This window comes from Astatotilapia calliptera, chromosome 23 (genome assembly GCF_900246225.1).
Source record: "Astatotilapia calliptera chromosome 23, fAstCal1.2, whole genome shotgun sequence".
NCBI classification, from domain to species: Eukaryota; Metazoa; Chordata; class Actinopteri; order Cichliformes; family Cichlidae; genus Astatotilapia; species Astatotilapia calliptera.
This window is the reverse complement of record NC_039323.1, coordinates 31,661,479-31,682,110: the sequence shown is the minus strand read 5'-3', so window position 1 is coordinate 31,682,110 and position 20,632 is coordinate 31,661,479. Positions and strand designations below refer to the sequence as shown.

The window sequence follows — 20,632 nt, the reverse complement described above, 5'->3', positions numbered from 1 at the left end:
AGTCTTGAGATACAGTGGGGCAAAAAAGTATTTAGTCAGCCACCGATTGTGCAAGTTCCCCCACCTAAAATGATGACAGAGGTCAGTAATTTGCACCAGAGGTATACTTCAACTGTGAGAGACAGAATGTGAAAAAAAAAATCCATGAATCCACATGGTAGGATTTGTAAAGAATTTATTCGTAAATCAGGGTGGAAAATAAGTATTTGGTCAATAACAAAAATACAACTCAATACTTTGTAACATAACCTTTGTTGGCAATAACAGAGGTCAAACGTTTACTATAGGTCTTTACCAGGTTTGCACACACAGTAGCTGGTATTTTGGCCCATTCCTCCATGCAGATCTTCTCAAGAGCAGTGATGTTTGGGGGCTGTCGCCGAGCAACACGGACTTTCAACTCCCGCCACAGATTTTCTATGGGGTTGAGGTCTGGAGACTGGCTAGGCCACTCCAGGACTTTCAAATGCTTCTTACGGAGCCACTCCTTTGTTGCCCGGGCGGTGTGTTTTGGATCATTGTCATGTTGGAAGACCCAGCCTCGTTTCATCTTCAAAGTTCTCACTGATGAAAGGAGGTTTTGGCTCAAAATCTCACGATACATGGCCCCATTCATTCTGTCCTTAACACGGATCAGTCGTCCTGTCCCCTTGGCAGAAAAACAGCCCCATAGCATGATGTTTCCACCCCCATGCTTCACAGTAGGTATGGTGTTCTTGGGATGCAACTCAGTATTCTTCTTCCTCCAAACACGACGAGTTGAGTTTATACCAAAAAGTTCTACTTTGGTTTCATCTGACCACATGACATTCTCCCAATCCTCTGCTGTATCATCCATGTGCTCTCTGGCAAACTTCAGACGGGCCTGGACATGCACTGGCTTCAGCAGCGGAACACGTCTGGCACTGCGGGATTTGATTCCCTGCCGTTGTAGTGTGTTACTGATGGTGACCTTTGTTACTTTGGTCCCAGCTCTCTGCAGGTCATTCACCAGGTCCCCCCGTGTGGTTCTGGGATCTTTGCTCACCGTTCTCATGATCATTTTGACCCCACGGGATGAGATCTTGCGTGGAGCCCCAGATCGAGGGAGATTATCAGTGGTCTTGTATGTCTTCCATTTTCTGATGATTGCTCCCACAGTTGATTTTTTCACACCAAGCTGCTTGCCTATTGTAGATTCACTCTTCCCAGTCTGGTGCAGGTCTACAATACTTTTCCTGGTGTCCTTCGAAAGCTCTTTGGTCTTGGCCATGGCGGAGTTTGGAGTCTGACTGTTTGAGGCTGTGGACAGGTGTCTTTTATACAGATGATGAGTTCAAACAGGTGCCATTCATACAGGTAACGAGTGGGGGACAGAAAAGCTTCTTACAGAAGACGTTACAGGTCTGTGAGAGCCAGAGATTTTCCTTGTTTGAGGTGACCAAATACTTATTTTCCACCCTGATTTACGAATAAATTCTTTACAAATCCTACCATGTGGATTCATGGATTTTTTTTTCACATTCTGTCTCTCACAGTTGAAGTGTACCTCTGGTGCAAATTACTGACCTCTGTCATCATTTTAAGTGGGGGAACTTGCACAATCGGTGGCTGACTAAATACTTTTTTGCCCCACTGTATTTCTTGGCCCAGTCTTGACATTTCAGCTTGTGTGTCTTGTTCAGTGGTGGTCGTGTTTCAGCCTTTCTTACCTTGGCCATGTCTCTGAGTATTGCACACCTTGTGCTTTTGGGCACTCCAGTGATGTTGCAGCTCTGAAATATGGCCAAACTGGTGACAAGTGGTATCTTGGCAGCTGCACGCTTGACTTTTCTCAGTTCATGGGCAGTTATTTTGCGCCTTGGTTTTTCCACACGCTTCTTGCGACCCTGTTGACTATTTTGAATGAAACGCTTGATTGTTCGATGATCACGCTTCAGAAGCTTTGCAATTTTGAGACTGCTGCATCCCTCTGCAAGATATCTCACTATTTTTGACTTTTCTGAGCCTGGCAAGTCCTTCTTTTGACCCATTTTGCCAAAGGAAAGGACGTTGCCTAATAATTATGCACACCTGATATAGGGTGTTGATGTCATTAGACCACACCCCTTCTCATTACAGAGATGCACATCCCCTAATATGCTTAATTGACCCAGTATGAACCTTCCAGATCCCTCAGGTCATCTGGATCCGGTCTTTTATCAGTTCCCAGAGTCAGAACCAGACACGGAGAAGCTGCATTCAGCTTTTATGCTCCTTATATCTGGAACAAACTCCCAGAAAGCCTCAGATCAGCTGAAACACTCAGTTTATTTAAATCCAGGTTGAAGACTCACCTATTCTCAGCTGCATTTGAATAAAGCACCAAATCCACACTTTTAAGCTTAAATTTCAAAACTTACATTAACTACTGATTTTATCTGTTTTGATTTTATATACTGTTTTGTTAGTTAGTTAGTTAGTTAGTTAGTTAGTTAGTTAGTTAAGTGGGTTTAGAGCTCTGGGTAGCTCCCCAGCTGGGTCTAGACTGGGTCTAGAGAGTATTTTAAATTCAGGGAATTTAAAATAGAAAGTAGCTCGTCCACAGAAGGACTGGTAGCTCCCCTTACGATAAGGGTTCAGATCGCACGAACAGGTGTGAATGTGAATGTGTGTGTTTAGTTAGTTAGTTTGTTTGCTTGTTTTAATCAATTTTAAATCGTGCTTTTTTTTGTTTTTGTTTCTAATGTCTCTGTAAAGCACTTTGAATCACCTTGTTGTTGAATTGTGCTATACAAATAAATTTGCCTTGCCTTGCCTTGCCTTAATTGGTAGTACCAATTAAGGCAAGGCAAGGCAAGGCAAATTTATTAGGCTTTCGAGCCTATACAGCTTGGAGTAAGACAACACGCATGAAGAGGATGATGTGGACAAAATATTCATTTGCCTAATAATTCTGCACTCCCTGTAGATGTGCAAGGGAACCTTCACCGATATTACATCTATCACATAAGGAGGATACAGAATTATAGATCCGGTTAAGTTTAAGTTTAGAAAAATGTAATCTGTGAATGACTTTAAACTGGATTAATTTATATCTGGCATTTATTGAGCCTTTCTGAATATTGGACAAACAGTTTGACCATTGGTCCTCAGACAGAGGAACACCGAGGTCTTCAGCCCATGTACTCTTAATTCGATCAGAATCAACTGGGATTATAAAGCACTTGACAAACTGAGATATCAGATGTTTAAAGTCTGCTTTCCGAATTATATCAAAGTAAGTATGACTTAGTGGCTTCAGTGGAAAGTCTAAAAAGTTTCGTTGAACAAAATTCCTTATTTGAAGATAACGAAAAAAATGTGATTGAGGTAACTGAAACTTTTGTTGAAGTTGAAGGAAAGACACAAATTTGTCATCTATATATAAGTCCTCAATGCATTTCAATCCCTTGCCAACTTTCTTCTGATTGGCCAATTCTTGCAAAAAGCAGGTCAGAACCATAGCTGGACTGGCCATCGGCCCCCCTGGCAAATGCTGATTTTTCGTTTTTATGGGCCAATGATTTTTGATTTTTTTTGTAGTAACGGTATAAACAATGAAAGGTGCTGAAAGGTGCCAGATGCTGGCAGATGTGTAAAAATAACTCAATTGTTTGGTGGTGGCTATGGCAGAGCTTCAACAGAGTCCAGCAGGTGGATGAGGGAAAGGGGAGGCAGGAGGAGGAGAGATCCAAGGCGGCTGCCGGTGCGAGTGTCAGGTGAACTGAACTTCAGGTAAGAAGTTATGACCTGCAGTCTATCTGGGTCAGATATAAACCAACTTTAGGTGTAGTTTATTTTCGTTGTGCTGACTTTTTACAGTCAGTTACAATAACTCGTACTGTGTACTAGCTAGCATGACAGAGCTTACATAGAGCTGCTGGGTGGGTGCAATGATGTTACTGATAGTGAACTTTATTTCATTCATAAGGTTAGTTAGTAGAGTTGCCAACCGTCCCTTAAAAAATGGAATCGTCCCGTATTCAGGGAAAATATTACGGGTTTCGTATTGAGCCGAAAAGGAGCACAGTTTGTCCCGGACTTCAGCTAGAATGGAAAAAGACACAAAGCTGGATTTATTCTGCGTCTTTACGCTGTCAGCTGTTTCTTCTTCTCTCATTCTCCCCCCTCCCTCTCCTGTTTCTACTTCAATCGTGAAACTGATCAATGATCAGCTGATCGGCTTTTCTCTCTTGTTTGTTTATCAACCCACTTTGCGCCAGAAAGAGGAAACCAGCGGATGTCGCGCTAAACAACAGCAGCACGTTTAAGCTTGATCAGCTGTTGTTAGAATTTATTTGATATTAATTTCTAGTATCAGCTGATGTTTGCTGGAGCCACAGCTGTAAAAGCTGCTGGTCACGGTATCAGTTTGGATATGTGATGAGAGGGAAACATGAAGATGAAACCAGGAGATGCCCTTACTGAATCATCAGAGCTGAACAGGTGATGGAGAAACAGGTTTACCTTTATAGGTGGTTTGAATGAGTTTAAGGGAAGTTATGAACTGTTTCTGAGAAATAACACCAGGATCCTTTTCGGTGTAGCTGACAGCTGGTAACTGTGCAGGGGTGGGTCTAGCAAAGTTCTGTCAGGGGGCCATGTAGGGCATTAACAGGGAAAGGGGGGCACAAAGAAATACTTTTCTTTCTTATTCTCATTTAAAATGTCTCGCTTTTATTAAATAATTATCTGAATCTTACAACCAAAGTTTTTATCTGACATAAAATGTATAGAAGTCATACATATACCAACAAGACAGTGTACATGACTGTCACAACAGCGTCTGTTTTCATTCAAAGGCTTTATGGCTTTTCCTATAATTTTCCTGGTGGGCTGGTCTCTAGTCAAAATGCCCGGGCCGATTTTTTGTCCCAGTCCAGCCCTGGTCAGAACAGCAAACCGTCTGTGCTCACAGCTGTAGCTGTATGTGTGCTTGACCTGACCATATTAGGGATCTGCTTTCTATGACATCATACGCATGTGTCTACATTTTTTTTCTTCTTAATCAAACCACACATTACTCTGTGCTCTATAGTTTGTATTTACCCAAACCTATTTTGGCTGCTCCCTTATTCACAAGGATTCACCACAGTGCACATTTGATTGGGCAGACTTTTACACTGGATGCTTTGTCCAGACACAAGGCGTGTCTCCTAATTTACCTACTAGCAGTCAAATGCCATCCATAGGAAGCACCAACCCGAGCTTGATTTACTGCCGTGTTTGGCTGTTACTTTCACTGAGGGCAGGCCGTACTAATTGCAGACTCATACAAACCCTCCCTGCAGCCGTGAACCTCTGTTTGGTCTTATTACTAGCTCATTAACTTCCCCTGAGTGCGTGCAGTACTGGTGGTCCAGGAGTTGCTTCCAAACCATTTGTCTTCTGCTTCTGTCCTGGGTGCTGCTGCTGGTAGCAGCTCTCCAAAAGCTGCAGCCAGCCTAATGAGAGCATTTATCCCATTAGGGACATCATATTTCAGCAATGCTGGATTTACAGCAGATGTTTGCATCTCCAGATCGTCGGGACTGATAATCTGCTCCTGTGAGTCCTTTTAGGGGACCAACGGCAGCACTTTGTACTCACAAAACTGCACAAGGAAAAAGAGCTGGTTGAGTACCTCTAATTAAAGCCTGTCACTCAAACGCTCACTCAGCATCACCTGGAAATAGTGCAGAGTGGGCGTTGGGTTACAGAGTGCACATTGAAGTACATAATATTTTTTTAACTACTAATGAAGACAGTTTTTATCTCTTATTTTGACAAATTTGGCAGAAGACTGCTGAAAAACATGCCTTAATCTTTATCAATATCTTAAGCATAGAATTTTAATCGCAAAACTATGCAACAACTCTACAGGGAATCTAACAACGTGTTAACAACAGGCCATTATTCACAGTATATGATTAGGAAGAGGTGTCTCATCACTTATACTTTAAAAATGTATTCATGCGGCATTTACACATAACAAAGCCCAGGGCGCCACAGGCAGCTGCCTGCACCTTAGAGATGATGCTAATGAAGGTTAGAACATATCAAAGACTCCCAAGACTCATCAGTGACATTTTTGAAGGCAGGAAAACATGGCCACATCTTTGTTGGAGGGCCTTGAGCTGAGCCAATTTTAACGTACTGAAAAATGTGGTCCCTTGTTGAAGAGCTGAGGCAAAGGCCATCGCTTCACACAGATGTTGTCTTTAAGAAAATTATTAACAAATTGTATTTCAAACCCCTTCAGGATTATTTATTAGAGTCGTACTTCATACATAATGACACAAGAGCACAAAAAACAGGAACAGTTCAAGACATTTTTCTTACATTAAAGGACACCACGTGAAATTGTCTTCACTTGTCATGAACACGCAACGACCTCCAGGGTGAAAATTGAAGGCCATGTGAAAGTGCCAAAAACTACAGTTCCTCTAAAGCCACGTGGCACTTGTTCCAAAAGCAAATCAATCCCAAAGATGAATATAGCTGCTGTGATGCCTCAAAATTAGCATCTGGCTATCACTTTTGTGGAGCCAGAAGTTACTGTACTTGGACAAAAGGAAGACGTTTTTAGCTAATGGTAGCAGGCTGTATTCACAAACACACAAGTAGCAGGCTAATAAAACCGAAGCACAAACTTTGATAGCTTGCACCACAAAGCAGGTTGTATTACCTGTCACATCTTTCTATTACAAAGGGCACAGACAGTAACACGCAAACACAAGTCCAATTAATGAAAGTGAGACGGTAGCAGATGGCTTGTATCTGGACACCTCTAATTCAAGTATCCAAATGAATTGATTATATTAAATTTATATAAAATTTTTCTACTAGGATGTGGTAATTCTGTAAAGTTGGGCATTTTAACATGGGCGTCAGTGTGGACTTTTGGAGCCAGCATCAAATGGCCATTAGAGGAACTGTAGTTTTCGGCATTTTCACTCCAGCTTAATCTTTAAACCCTGGATGTTGCCTCTTGGTAACTCGCCATAAACTTCAAATCTAAAATTTATAACGCTACATTATTAAAAATCATGCTTTCAGCCTGGTGCACAAAGTGTTTGGGTCTCTATGGATACTCTTTCCCTCTATGACAACTGAACAGGAGGTAAATGTTTCAGTAACTCACCAGCCATATGGGTAAGACGTGACACATATAGCTATCGCCAAAAACTTCATTCATGTATGTAAGTGAAAGAATCCTGCTGCTGGTTCCTTTTGGAGCAATATTATTATCTGGAAAATAATGTGGCTTGCTGTGAACTTTAGATACCAATGAGTAAAAATCGCAGTGGCCATGCACATCTTTCATTTACAGTCTATGATCATGTTGAGTGTCTTCTTAGGCTCTGGAGGGAAAGCTCCAAACGTAACTGGCTAAACAACCTCAGATTTGATGTTTTCCCAATGGGTTTGGAGAAAATGGATATTTAGAGGCTAAGGTCGATCAAATCAAATACACTGTGGAATCATGGGAAACACGAGTCAGTTTTTCCAGGTTCAATTTGAACCATTATTTTCTTAATCTCTCTCTCACAAGTCCGTCAGCTTAGCTAAAGTGAAACATGAAACCACTGGAGCGCCCCTTCACAATGGACAGATTATTATGGCAGAGCATTCCCTTGCTGCTGCTCTCTAATGTGGATCATTCACCGAAATTACTGTCAGAATTAAACCTTCCATTTCTGGTTAATTGGCAAGTCTCCTTTCTGCTGCAGAAACAGTTTTAATAACTGCTTGGCTAAAAATCTGAAAGAAGGAAGGACCGACCCCCATCCCCATTCTCCCAAAAAGCATCTGAACCCTTCATAATGATTCTGAGTTTGGAAATTGAAAAACCAGTCAGCAGCCTATTCATTTAAAATTAATAATAAGCTGTCTCGTTAAGAACACAAAAGACAAAACTCACAGAAACTGAAAACCCTGAGAATTAGTGTCGTTGGAGTTTTCATGCTGTAGATTTTATTAAAGAGTTTATTCCTAATCGTATTAGGAACAAATTAAAAATGCTGAGTGTCCATTTAAATGTACTAGAGCCTCTTCAAGCCAGATATTCAGTGTCATTCATCACATGCCCTGCTTTGATTGAATCAGTCACCCATGTCTCTTTTACTATCTTAAACTTCCTCCTAAAGCAGCGCCTCAGAGTTCTCAAATCCAGAAGTCTTGTTGCCTCTGCAATAATAACATGTGAAACGCCTTCCTCCAGCTCTTCCACCACTTTTCCTCCATGGTAACGAAACTCCAATGCCCTGGTGTCCAGGCAGGTGGCAGGTATGGCACTTTTAGGGTCTCCTATGTCAGCAAATCTGTCCATATATGCTGTGAACGGTCTGAACATGCTGGTTGGAAGGTCATCCCAGCCGTAGCGTCCCTCCACCTGCGTGACATTCACCTCGTTTGCTGCATCTGCGCTGCTGATCCTGTTGAACACTTCCCGCAGCTGCTGCTCGTCTGTGTCAACAAAGTAGCTGTCACCATAGTTGTCGTACTCCTTGGCAAAGTGCTCCCTGGTGGAAGGCGACATGTGGATCATGTGGCGGGGTTGCCATGGAACCACCTCCTTCTGGTCCAGGCACTCCAGCAGCCAGGTGGCCCAAACTATGTCATGCTGGTTGGATGAAATCAGGTTCTTCACACGCATGTTCTCCACACCGGCAACCACGCAGTAGGTGTCCCGTCCAGGGTTCTGAACTACAAAACCTCCACACCTAAAGTGGGAATTACATAAAAAATTATTAATTATTAGACACTCAGTCATAACCACCACCTGAAGTTTCTTCCTGTTAAAAAGGAGTTTTTCCTTACCAGTTTTACCAATCGCTTGCTCACAAGGGGTCGTCGGGGTTCTCACTATTCTCTGTATTTTAGGGTCTTTGGCTTCCAAATGAACCCTTTCATGCATGAATTATGACAACCTCAATCAGGATTTTTTTCTTGAGTATTTTTATTCATCTTTAGGCATGAAAAAAAGAGTGACCCCTATGCGTGAAAGGGTTAAAGTGCCTTGAGGTGATTATTGTTGTGATATAGCGCTATATAAAGAGAACATTTGAGACTTTCCTCCAACAGCTGGATAGACTCCAACTCTTGGAATCCAGTGGATAATGAAAGTCCTTGTCCTGTTGTTGCCTCTCTAACCAAACTTAAAACACATGGAAAGCTAGTGCTGCTATGCTATAGCTTACCATGGCTGTAGAGCAGAACAAATGATATTGTTTCCAGCTATAGTCCAAGATAGTCGAATTGGAGTCATCTAACTGGTTGAGAACCTTTTGGAATTACAATTCATTTAAGAAAGCGAGGAAGTGCCTCCTGAATGCCAGTGCCACTTGCACCGCCACAGTTCTACTTATCCAGATGTTGTTTACTCAAACATAAACACAGAAAAAGTGATCATAATAACAAAAGTTGAAACAGATGTTCCCTGTTTCTTCACAGGGCTTGGCTAACACACCATTAAAGTCCCCACTGTTAGCTAAAGCAGTAAAGCTGTATCTCTGCCAGGGCTGTCACATGTTTACATTTATTAAAAGTTTATCCATTTACATTTTCTTACAATGTGTCTTCATCCTGTAGACACATTATAAAATGTATTTATTAACAACTTTATTAAAGTGAGAACTCAGCCACGATATCAGCGCTTTACTTTAAGATAGAATTGACTTAATCATAAAAATTTCATTAAAATACTAAATACGTAAGAAAAATGTTGTCTGCCCAAAATTTCTAATTCAGTCATATTTTTTTCTTTAACTAAAATACCAAACTAACATTTACTTTACTAGAAAAAAATAACTTCTGTTACCTGGCCACACCCTTTTCCAGTTCAGACTTGGGATGATCTTCGGTGCCATTCAGGATGCAGAACTCCACGTCCTCAAACATATCTGTTTCCTTGGTCACCCCGGAAAGGTCCTGGGGCTTAAATTGGTCAATGACGCCGATCACTTTCTTGGGTTTGACTGGGAGCTTGCGCTTCTTCTTTTGCGGTTCATCGTTGTCAATGTGAAGGTGCCGAGAGGCAAGTTTCCCAGACGCCTTGCTGCGGAACTGATCCAGCTCTGCCAGTGTCATGCACTGGTACCATTCTTTGTCATCTCGAATCTTCTCAATCCTGGGGAAGCGCAGAGTACAGTTGGTTTTATACATGTCGCTTCCGACTATCTCAGCCGCTTTAACCTGGATGATAACGGAGTTGCAGGGTTCAATGTAGACTTCCGGTTTCTCTGTTCCACACAGGATGGATGCTGGTGGGTTGTTTTTCCGGTAGACCTTCCAGTGTTTGGTGAGCTTTAAACCAAGGTCATACAATTCTTTCATGGTGTAGCCGGAGCCAATGCGGCAAAGGGTATGGAAAACTGAAGGTTTCTCGCCAGGCTCTGGAGCTTCGGCCACAGCACATAAGAAATGGGACATCATGCCACCCCTTCTCCCTTTTCCCCAGTAGCCACCAACAATCAGCAGGTCAAGCTCATCCATCAAGCCATCCACATATTCTGGTTTTATCTTCAGCCAGCCTTCCCCTCGCTTGTCAGGTTTGTAGATGGATAAAGGATCCTTCACCATTATCCCCTCTTCTCTGCTGTCAATAGCATCGTTAAGAGCATTCACCACCTCCTGCATGGTTCTGGCTTCAGCCTTTGGCACCAGATGCAGCCTTCCCTTGGCTGGAGTGAAAACTGTCTGAAGAATCTCATGTCGCTTCTTGAGAGTTTCTTTGCCTAACTTCTGATCATTTATTAAAAGCACGTCAAACACACAGAAGCATGTCTGCAACTCTGAGTCATCCATCAGCCTCTTGATGTCAAATTTGCTCCCTTTCTGCATGAAGGTGTCTGCTGCCGGGTTGTATGCCATCATCTCACCATCAAGAATGCAGTTCACCACATTGCTTTTAAAAACATTGTGGATATAAGGCGTCAGTGATCCTTCCAACGGGGATCCTCCAAACTGCTGCGTGTACTCAAAAGCATTTCGGCTGAAGTACTTGTACACATCCCCATCTTTGTGCAGCTGAATGCGCTCTCCATCCAGCTTTGTCTCAATGTAAAAAGTGCTGTTTCCCATCTGTTTCTCCACGTTGCGGATGTTAGCCACAGCTGCCAGCATAGGTTTGAAAGCAGAAAAAAGTCCAATAGAGACTTCACTTAAGGACACGGCTGGATTGTGTAACTGCTGGCACACCTTGTTCAAGTCTGTGTTGACGTTGTAGAGCTCAGCAGCATCTGGGTGGAAAACTTGGAGAACGGTTTCTTTGCTGATCCCGAGCTTCATGTCCTTCAGAATCATTCTAATGAGCCACTTTTGCTCAAGAGCTGAGCTCTGGGTGATGAGGTGCAGCAGACTCTTTTTGACAAGATCTTTCTGCTTGGTGGCATTGCTGGTGGCTACTGAATCCAGGAAGTCGTTGACCTCTTTAATACTGAGATTTCCTTGGCTGGTGCATCGTTTCTTCAGCACAAAATACGCCATGCCAGCAAAGTCTCCAGCTTCTCCTTGGGACGTGGTCGGTGCACGGTAATTCAACAGCTTATTAGCCTCAGGGCCATTCTTTGGGAGGCCTAATACATCAATGTAGAGTTTAGCCAGCATGCTCTCTTTGATGCCATATGCCACTCGCTCTCGTTCAAAAGGCGGGACTATGAGGCGCATGGCAGGATAGAAAGAGTCTGTAGTTTTGGAGTTGTCTTTGTGGAGGGCAGAATGAAATTCCCGCCATTTCTCAACGAAGTACCCAAGGATCTTGGATTTCTCTGGACGGAGTTTGGACTTTTGAATTTTTTCTAATGTGGTACACAAGTGAAGGAAAGGAACCTGAGAAGCAACAGATAACTGACTGGAAGCATCAGTTTTGGAAGTGCTGTCCATGGTGAAATCTGTAAGACCAGTTAAAAGAAAGAAAAAGTCTGCTCAGTTTAGCCCTTCTTTGAATTCCTCTATTTACCAGCATTTAACAAATTAAATGAGTCATTTGAGAAATTAGTTATTCAACAACAACAACAAAAAGAAACAGATTCTTTTAATAATACAACTTTAAAAGAGGGAATTAAATCTGGTACCACATGTGAGGACTTAATGCTTTCCCCATTTTGTGTGAAGCTGAATATATATTTTTAGACATTCAGACAAAACAAGATGAAGCCAAGACTTGACATGCTCAGGAGCGCAACAATCCAGTATCTAGACTAGATGTTGACAAGTCCAACACACACACACACACACACACACACACACACACACACACACACACACACACACACACAAAAAACAAAAAACAAAAAAAAACACTGAATGTCAGTGATAATGAGCCAAACTGTTCCATTTCATCCTGTGGTATTCCATGTTTACTACACCACTCGTCATTAAAGTAAATAATCAAAAGTTAAAAGATCTTTTGCACTTGCTATGATAACATGTTTAGACTTGATAGCATCACAGAATTCTTGGCTGCACATCCATGATGGGACTGATGACTATGAAGGCAATTTGAGTAGTTGGAGATGATGCATTCAGCATTCAGAAGATTGATACATTGTGGTCATTAAGGGATGGACATGGTCAGTGATAACACTCAGATAAGCTGTGGAGTTTAAACAATGGGGCCTAAAGTGGGCCATGAAAATATCCCCTACATTATTACACCATCAGCACCAGCTTGAACCACTGGTACAAGGCAGGATGAATTCATGGCCTCACCAAATTCTAACCCTACCATGCTTGGTTTCAATTCCAGCAGGTCACCTTGACCATGCGTGCATGCCTAAATGCACTTGCTACCATGTGATAAAAAAATGATTGCACATCTTCTCATCACAGTGAGAAATAGTATGTTAATGTGATAGCGGTATTAACTGGTACTTGAAATCAGCAAATATATAAAGCCAAGGTATAAGTTGGAATAAAGCATGACTATAAAAGCGCAATACATTGCTGAAATAAAAGCAACACATTTGTAATAATAATGATAATAATATTACTGCTAATAATAATAATAATTTGTTCTCTCTCACTTTCAATAGAACAACTTGTTTTTAACAACTTGTTTTTTGTAGTTTTTTTTTTTAGCTCAACTACAAAATAAAACTTAATTCAGAAATAAGCAATCAACTTAAACCACTGCTAAATACTTGTGGGTAAAAATAAATTTTAAAATGACTTAACTGCTACTGTAAGTTTACAGGTGCACAATCGCTGATTATTTGTCTGTGAAGGTTCTCAGTCATCCAGGTCATCGTAGTCAAAGGAGCTTGCAAAGAAAAGCGTCTGGACTTCTTTAAGTTACTTGAAGACGTTTCACCTCTCATCCGAGAAGCTTCTTCAGTTCTAAGGTCAAATGGTGGAGAGTCCCAGATATAAACCTAGTGGGAGTATCCCCCCACAGAGGGACAAAAGGACCCCCTGATGATCCTCTAATCGCCTGAGCCAAGGTGTGAAACTGGGTGTGGGTCCCAATCAACCAGAGTTTCGGGTGTGTTCATTGTGAAACCTGGCCCCACCTTATCATGCGAATTCCTGAGGTCAGATGGCCCAGGATGTGAGTGGGCGTTAAGGCGTCTGGGAAGGGATCTCAAAACTGGATTATAGATGGCAGAGAGTTGGTGTCGTAAACCACCGCCTCTGTTCAAAGATGGTCGCTCACAGTGGACATAGATGGCTTCTTTCACTCCTCTTTCAAACCATCTGTCCTCTTTGTCCAAAATGTGAACATTGGCATCCTCGAAAGAGTGTCCTTTATCCTTAAGATGCAGATGGACTGCTGAGTCTTGTCCTGTGGAGGTGGCCAAACAGCCACTTCACAAGCGCATGGCACAACACAGAAGAGCCACCTCCACAGGACAAGACTCAGCTGTCCATCTGCATCTTAAGGATAAAGGACACTCTTTCAAGGATGCCAATGTTCACATTTTGGACACAGAGGACAGATGGTTTGTGGGGGGATACTCCCACTAGGTTTATATCTGGGACTCTCCACCATTTGACCTTAGAACTGAAGAAGCTTCTCGGATGAGAGGTGAAACGTCTTCAAGTAACTTAAAGAAGTCCAGACGCTTTTCTTTGCAAGCTCCTTTGACAATCGCTGATTATTGTTCCACACAGATCAAACATGCTCTGACATGTCTCACACTGACTATAAACTCGTTAAGCAGCAGACACTCCTACAGAACCGGAAAACTGTCTTTACCTACCTACCTTGTAAGTATTGAGTTAATAATAGCTATATATACTGAGAACTTGATGTCTGGTACAATAAAGAAAAGCCTTTTAAAGTGTTTGAAAAAAGAAGCAATTCCGCTTACGTTTCAAAATAAAAGTACTGTTGTCGTTTCACATTTGTGTTCGTCGGGGCATGTCTGCTCACAATGAGTTCAAGACCCTTAGTGACAAAAGCTAAAACAGATATGAGTCATTTTGTGTTTTAATTATCTGAGTGAAATATTCCGTTCACACAAAGCAAAACGTGAACTAAGCGCATCAAACACTCTGCTAAAGTAATGCCGGTTCCGTTTGAGAGAGTAATGACACATATTAGCAAAAATAGTGAAAAATAAAAGGTTAAAGATTTACCGTGTTTGCTTATATCCTCAAAAACGGCAGTAAAAGACTGATTTTTCTCACCACAAATACATGTTTACGCTTCCTCAAACTTTAGGTGGGGAGCTTCAAGGAAACCCTTCCCATAGAAACCGAAATGGAAACTTGGTTCCTAGAGACAATGTTTCCTTCCTTTGAAAGAATTATGAAAAATAATTACAAATTTTCTAAAAACCCACAGGTTTAGCATTCAAACAGGACAGGAAGCGCATCAAAGGTTTGTTCTCTTGGTAGTGCAAGCAACTGAGAGACGTGAATTATTTCTGAAAACGTGAAACGCCATGTCATTAATAAGACGTATTCATTCATCAAACCGGCTTTTGTCGAAAAGTGTCTCCGTCCTGTATTTAAAGTCACTGCTGTTCAGACACTGTATTCATGGGGTGAGTCATTGGGTGAAAAGCTGTGTTTGTGCAACGCGTGAAAAACAGAGGTCAGAACAGAAGGGGTAGTCCTCCTGGCTTTTATTTGGATTGGTAATCATTTCTACTCTTTATCTTTGTTTTGATTTTTTATTGTGCTTTGTTTTCTAATGTATGTATGTATTTATTTGTTTTATTATTATTATTATTATTATTATTATTATTATTTGACCTGGTTTGTGGTTTTTCTTCACCGATAACTCTTCCTCAGTTCAGTTTTATTTTTTTATATTGGGCTCAGCGGTGATTTGTTTCTTGTTTGTGATTGCAGATTAACGTCTGCTTTAAAAACACAAGCAAAAAATATGGTTTTTGTCCTTTCTTTTAATGCTCAACAAATTTGGCTAAAGAGACAAAGGATATAGTAGCATATGATGTTGTATTGTAAAAATAAAATAAAATAAAGCCAAAATCATTTTTCTATATTTGAACAGCAGGTTTTGGTTAAATCCAGTGAATGCACCATATATACCACACAGGATAACCCTTCCTCCATTGCAATTAAAGATTAAAATAAATTAAAGGATCTTTGTGTGACTCATTTGATCAAGAGGTTGGTTTAAACCTTAAACACATGTTTCAGTATTAGGAATGCTTTTTTCATAACTACAGGACTGCTTATAACATTTGTTGCTATCTTAGTTAATGTGATTATCAAACTGTGGACATGTTCTTATTTTTATTTGACATAAACATCTTCTCCTTTAAATTTCCCTCGATATCATTTTCTTTTTCCTGTATTCACCAGCAGAGGGCAGAAATGAAACGCTGCAGTGCTGATGGAGGTACAGGTGGAGGTTGTTTACTACTCTGATCTTGGGGCAGCTGAGTCCGAAGCAAAAGTAAAAGGTAATTATGCATTCATACTTACTGGTAACCATGAGGCCATTCTCCTCACTATAGAGTTTGTGTAATCACTGACCAGAGTCCACCGGAAGGAGGAATGTTTATGTTTTCTGATAATTTAATAGATTGTAACTACGTGCAGTGTTCTCAAGTTTCAGTTTACAGTATTTGGGATTTACCAGTGTTTACTCAGAGAGTGCAGTACTTTCCAGAGTCCCAGCTATATAAATAGAAAATAAATAAAAGCCCCTGGAAGCTTTCCAAGATAAATGGTGTTATTGTCTTTTTCCACTGTGCGGAATCTGTATGGTCTTATCTTTACCTGGCATGTCAGGTGTCACGTGCAGCACATGTAAGTGGGAGAAGTGTGATTCATTGTACTTTGATGGTTGTAGTGCAAACAATATCAGAACAAGGAAGCACTTTTAGCCCTACTGCAAAACTTTGCCAGGTATTAACAACAAAAAGTTGTTGATCAGTAATCTGCCGTGTTGAGGCCGTGTTCTGCAGAATTCTGCAAAAACTGAAAGCCTTGCTTCCTCTTTATTCTAAGCACCTCCTAACACAGACAGAATGTAGGGGTTAAATTATGACTGGGCTGGCTCTAAGAACACCGGGAGAACCATGTAGCGGTGCAGCATGCATGTGGAAACGACTCGCAGAACAATTTGAGCTGTAAACTTAGTAGACTAAGATTAGTTTTCTTTGTGTACACGCTGTGATCAGGTGACCTGCACTTCTGCTGCTGCTCTGAGATTTACTGCTCTTTGTGGATTTTCCCAACAGCATTCTGCAGTAAATAAGAAGATATAACATTAGCCAGAATGGCTGCTTCACAACCCCTATCCAGTGTAAAGCAAGAAAAGATGATACTAAAGAGCTTCATGATCTTAAATTCAACCTAACCCATAACCAGTTCCCGAATACCACAATTTGCCCTGCACCAGGTAGTTGCCCTCCAGCACTGTGAACTTTATTACAATACTCCAAACCCAGTTTTATTTATTATGATTCATTTAGCTGTAAATGACATTTCACAGTATAATATAACAAGAAGCACTCTGAGAATACAAACCTCCACCTCCAATTGTATTTTCTATATATTCATTTTGTTTTCCTTGTTGTTGTTGTTGTTGTTTTTACTTCAAAGGATTTTTACAGCTGTAAAAATGAGGTCATTGATCAAATGTGATGTGATATTTAAAATCGTTATGTGGTAGTTTCTATATGTCAACTATACACACCAAACTTGTAAGACCTTTTGTCAATTTTCAACTAAGAAATCATTAAATTGACCTTGAGGACCTTGATGGATGCAAGGGAAGTTTTAATGAATTGTCATAACCTCCCTGGTTATCATACACAGATTCACTGTCTGATTAAAAAGCCTAAACTTGAGTGCTCTGATTTTCCTGCCTTTCTCACATCTTTCTCCATCTGTAAATTCTGTCACACGTAAACATTTTGTTTAATTTACCCATTGTCCCCGGGACATACAAAAATATAGTCAGTCAGATTAGAAATCAACTCTCTGAAAAGTTGCATTTGACATGATATTAGCGACCACTGATTATTAATAAAGAGCATCAGCTAGATGATGAAATTGTGCCACTGCAGCTTTATTGACATCTGCTCACGTGAACACAAGAGAGAAACAAGAAGGTGTATGTGAGTCTGTATTTCCATGGCACCAGTCTGAAGGGATGCTGGGATCCAGCACATAAAAAATGACCAGATGTTATGATTATTAAACAGCCTGCTAGATTTAATTACTCATAAATGAAAGGTACAGCCCTGTTCTGGATCATTCCAGCCCACCGTAACCCCTGTATATACGAGATTCGTGTATTCTCTTCTCTGTTCTTTGTATGTCACAGACCTGATCATGATTTTGAAAAATGAACTAACATAAAACCCAGTGAAGGTGCAGGAATCAGCGTCCCCTCTTAACCACTTGAACTACAATCTGCTGAAACCATTAAAGATTACTATTAAAGATTTTCCATCCAGTATGTTGCATACTCCAGCTTCAGTGCATATAATATGATTTACAAATTCAACATTTGACAGTTCTGCCATGTCCATGTGTGAGGGATGCAAAGGGACAGCTCGACTGCTTTTTAGCCATCGGCTTTGTTTCCATTACAAACTTGTTTTGACACTTCATTAGCTGGTAGCTGGTGTGTTTCCAAGTACACGCCTGTTTCTTTTAAAGTAACGCGAAATCGTTCCAGTGGCATCTGGCTTCAAATCAAAACTATTTGAGGCATGTGCTGATGTGGAATCCAAAAAAACACAGGTCACATTCCACGCCCGTCCAGGCAGGGCACATTCTTTGAAAATAAACACAGATGCTCATTTCTCCGAAACCTGGGATCTGAGTCTGTTGGGCGTCCCTATTGGATGGAGCGGCTGAAGGCTTTTTGTGCAGTTTGATCTGTTATTAGAATGGCAGCTCTCCTCCAGCCTCAGAGGTGCTGTTCAGTCAATGACTCTAACTTCTGATCTGTGTGTGTGTGTGTGTGTGTGTGTGTGTGTGTGTGTGTGTGTGTGTGTGTGTGTGTGTGTGTGTGTGTCTCCCAAGCTTTACTTTAAAGAGCACAAATCAGCACAAAGAAAAATGACAAGTACTGATAATGTATAGGTGAGATTCTGTCATACTATGAATCTTAATAGAGAAAACGTATTCATAGACGTGAGACACATGCTCCATTAACACTTAAACAGTGACATTGAAGCTGTTTACAGCTGTTATAAAGTATTTATTAGATTAGCTTAAATAAATTGCCATGAAGCAAAAGGTCACCAACGATAAAAGCATTCAGGAATATCACAAGTGAGCTGTCACTGTGATCATTACCAGAGATGACAGCAGCATTTTTTTAAAAAGACAGAATATCTGATCTATTGGGAAAGATGAATTCAATTCTGCTTTATTTATATAGTGCCAAATGACAACAACAGTCGCCTATATTGTAAATATCTGTTTTATATGTAAAGACTCTGCAATGATTCAGAGAAAATCCCAACAATCCCCTACGACTATCCTCTGCAAGCAAGCGCGCTTGGTGACAGTGGGAAGGAAAAACTACCTTTTAACAGGAAGGAACCTCCAGCAGAGCCAGGCTGAGGGAGGGACGACCTTCTTCTGAGACCAACTGGTGGTGAGGGGAGGGAGACAGGACAAAAACAAACTGTGGACATCAGAGGTGTCTCACTTTTTACATGAACTCTCTGGCGATAACATTATGTTTAACTTTTTTAAAGATCAGTAGACGTCCTGTTCAAGAAGGTTCGGCAAGTTTATCTATTATAAGCTATACATGATACATTTAAAAAGACCATGAAAACAATAAAATACAAATTGGGCCACAAACCACTTTAAGGAAAAATGCCAAACAAAACATTTCAAGCACAGTCCAAATCTTGCATGTTATGAAACACTCAAATGAGTGCAGAGAAAATGCAGCTTAATCTGTTATTTGTCTGGTGTTTCCTCTAATTTAAGCACTGACATCAGCTCAGTAGGAGTGGACCACCTGTCTAGCAGGAGGACTTAATTTTGACCTGATAAATAAAAAAGACCCCGGCTCCACTTTCACTTCCTCAGCAACCCAAATTTGGTTTTGGTCATTGCTTCCTGTTGCCAGCAGGGGGCGAAGTGTGTCCACTCTCGAAAAGGCAGGCAGCTGTGAGCCAGAGTTGTTTACCTCTCTGCTGATGCTGCAGCAGCAATGGAGGACTGTGGCGTGTGTGTGTGTGTGTGTGTAGAGGGGGTCCTCTTGGAGTTATTATGTGCTCCAGGAGTGAAACCTCTGTGTTTTCAATCCGTACACAATGCAGGCAATGGAGGGAAAAGTGTGTGTGTGTGTGTGTGTGTGTGTGTGTGTGTGTGTGTGTGTGTGTGTGTGTGTGTGTGTGTGTGTGTGTGTGTGTTTACTGTATGTCTACATACAGTATGTGCATGCACCTGCGCTTATGTGCGTAGGGATGATGTATCGTGCAGGCTGCAGCATGAGACCCCCGCCGACCCTCCCGCAGCACACACACTCTGCAGTAAAGCGTCCGTCATGCTGACATGAAGCAGGCAAGGGGGTTACATAAGCCCTGCTGGATGTGCTGCTGCACTGCAACGAGAGGCGACCTACAAGACAGTAAACAACTGACGTCACTGCTTCCGTGGCATGCGTCAGCTCGCACTGAAGAGAGAGAGAGGGGGTGAGAAAAACGAGGAGGGGGGGCTTGTGTTTATAGCGTGCTGGTGGGACTCGGTATCCTGGCATGGAGGCACAAGAGGAGGAGAGAGAGGGGGGCTGCAGAGAAATCACGCTGTTTGTGATTAAATGGTGCTTCCACTTTCAGAGTGAGCTGTTGGAGGAGTGTGGCTTCAGAGACAGTGGTAAACACTTCCTGGCCCATGCAAGGGGGAGGCAGGGGGCTGACACACTGAGAAATGGGTTTGCCAAAAAGCTTCACCCACTTTTTTTACACTCTGCTCAGGTATGAAGGGGTGGAGGGGATCCAGGTAAAGGATGGAGACAGAAATGGCAAGAAACAGAGAGGCAGTTTTAAAAGAGCTGCTAATTTTACATGTGACAATCTGCTAACTAGTCAAGAGGAGTGCTGCTCAGCCGTGAAAGCAGTTGTATAACATTTTCTGTCAGCCCGGAGGGAGCTTTTTATGGGCTGGGAAACTAACCCTAATGATGTCAGAGTGAAGTCATTAGAGTTTAGAGTAAATGCTGTGCTTAAATTCCAATATCCCTGTTGGTAAC

At 41.5% G+C, this 20,632-nt stretch overlaps 1 protein-coding gene across 5 annotated transcripts; it reads right to left on the bottom strand.

Moving 5' to 3' along the window:
• Positions 1–6,220: 6,220 nt before the first annotated feature.
• Positions 6,221–14,783, bottom strand: lig4 (ligase IV, DNA, ATP-dependent). 5 transcript variants are annotated; one of them, XM_026159400.1, is made up of 4 exons: positions 14,563–14,783; positions 14,295–14,385; positions 9,803–11,873; positions 6,221–8,705 (listed from the first exon to the last, which is right to left on the bottom strand). In XM_026159400.1, the coding sequence occupies exons 3-4, from the start codon at positions 11,863–11,865 to the stop codon at positions 8,036–8,038; spliced, it is 2,733 nt and encodes a 910-aa protein (XP_026015185.1). In that variant the 5' UTR covers positions 11,866–11,873; positions 14,295–14,385; positions 14,563–14,783; the 3' UTR covers positions 6,221–8,035. The 5 variants fall into 5 exon arrangements, with proteins under 5 accessions (XP_026015185.1, XP_026015188.1, XP_026015184.1 ...); XM_026159403.1 differs by having other exon boundaries at positions 14,614–14,783; XM_026159399.1 differs by lacking the exon at positions 14,295–14,385.
• Between the last annotated feature and the right edge of the window lie 5,849 nt (positions 14,784–20,632).

What these genes read in the sequence shown, in the direction of transcription:
- lig4 (XM_026159400.1), bottom strand. Translation starts at nt 11,865, where the DNA reads ATGGACAGCACTTCCAAAACTGATGCTTCCAGTCAGTTATCTGTTGCT. An exon ending in CTGGAAAAGGGTGTGGCCAG is followed by an intron (nt 8,706 to 9,802) that starts GTAACAGAAGTT and finishes TTCCCACTTTAG; the next exon opens with GTGTGGAGGTTTTGTAGTTC.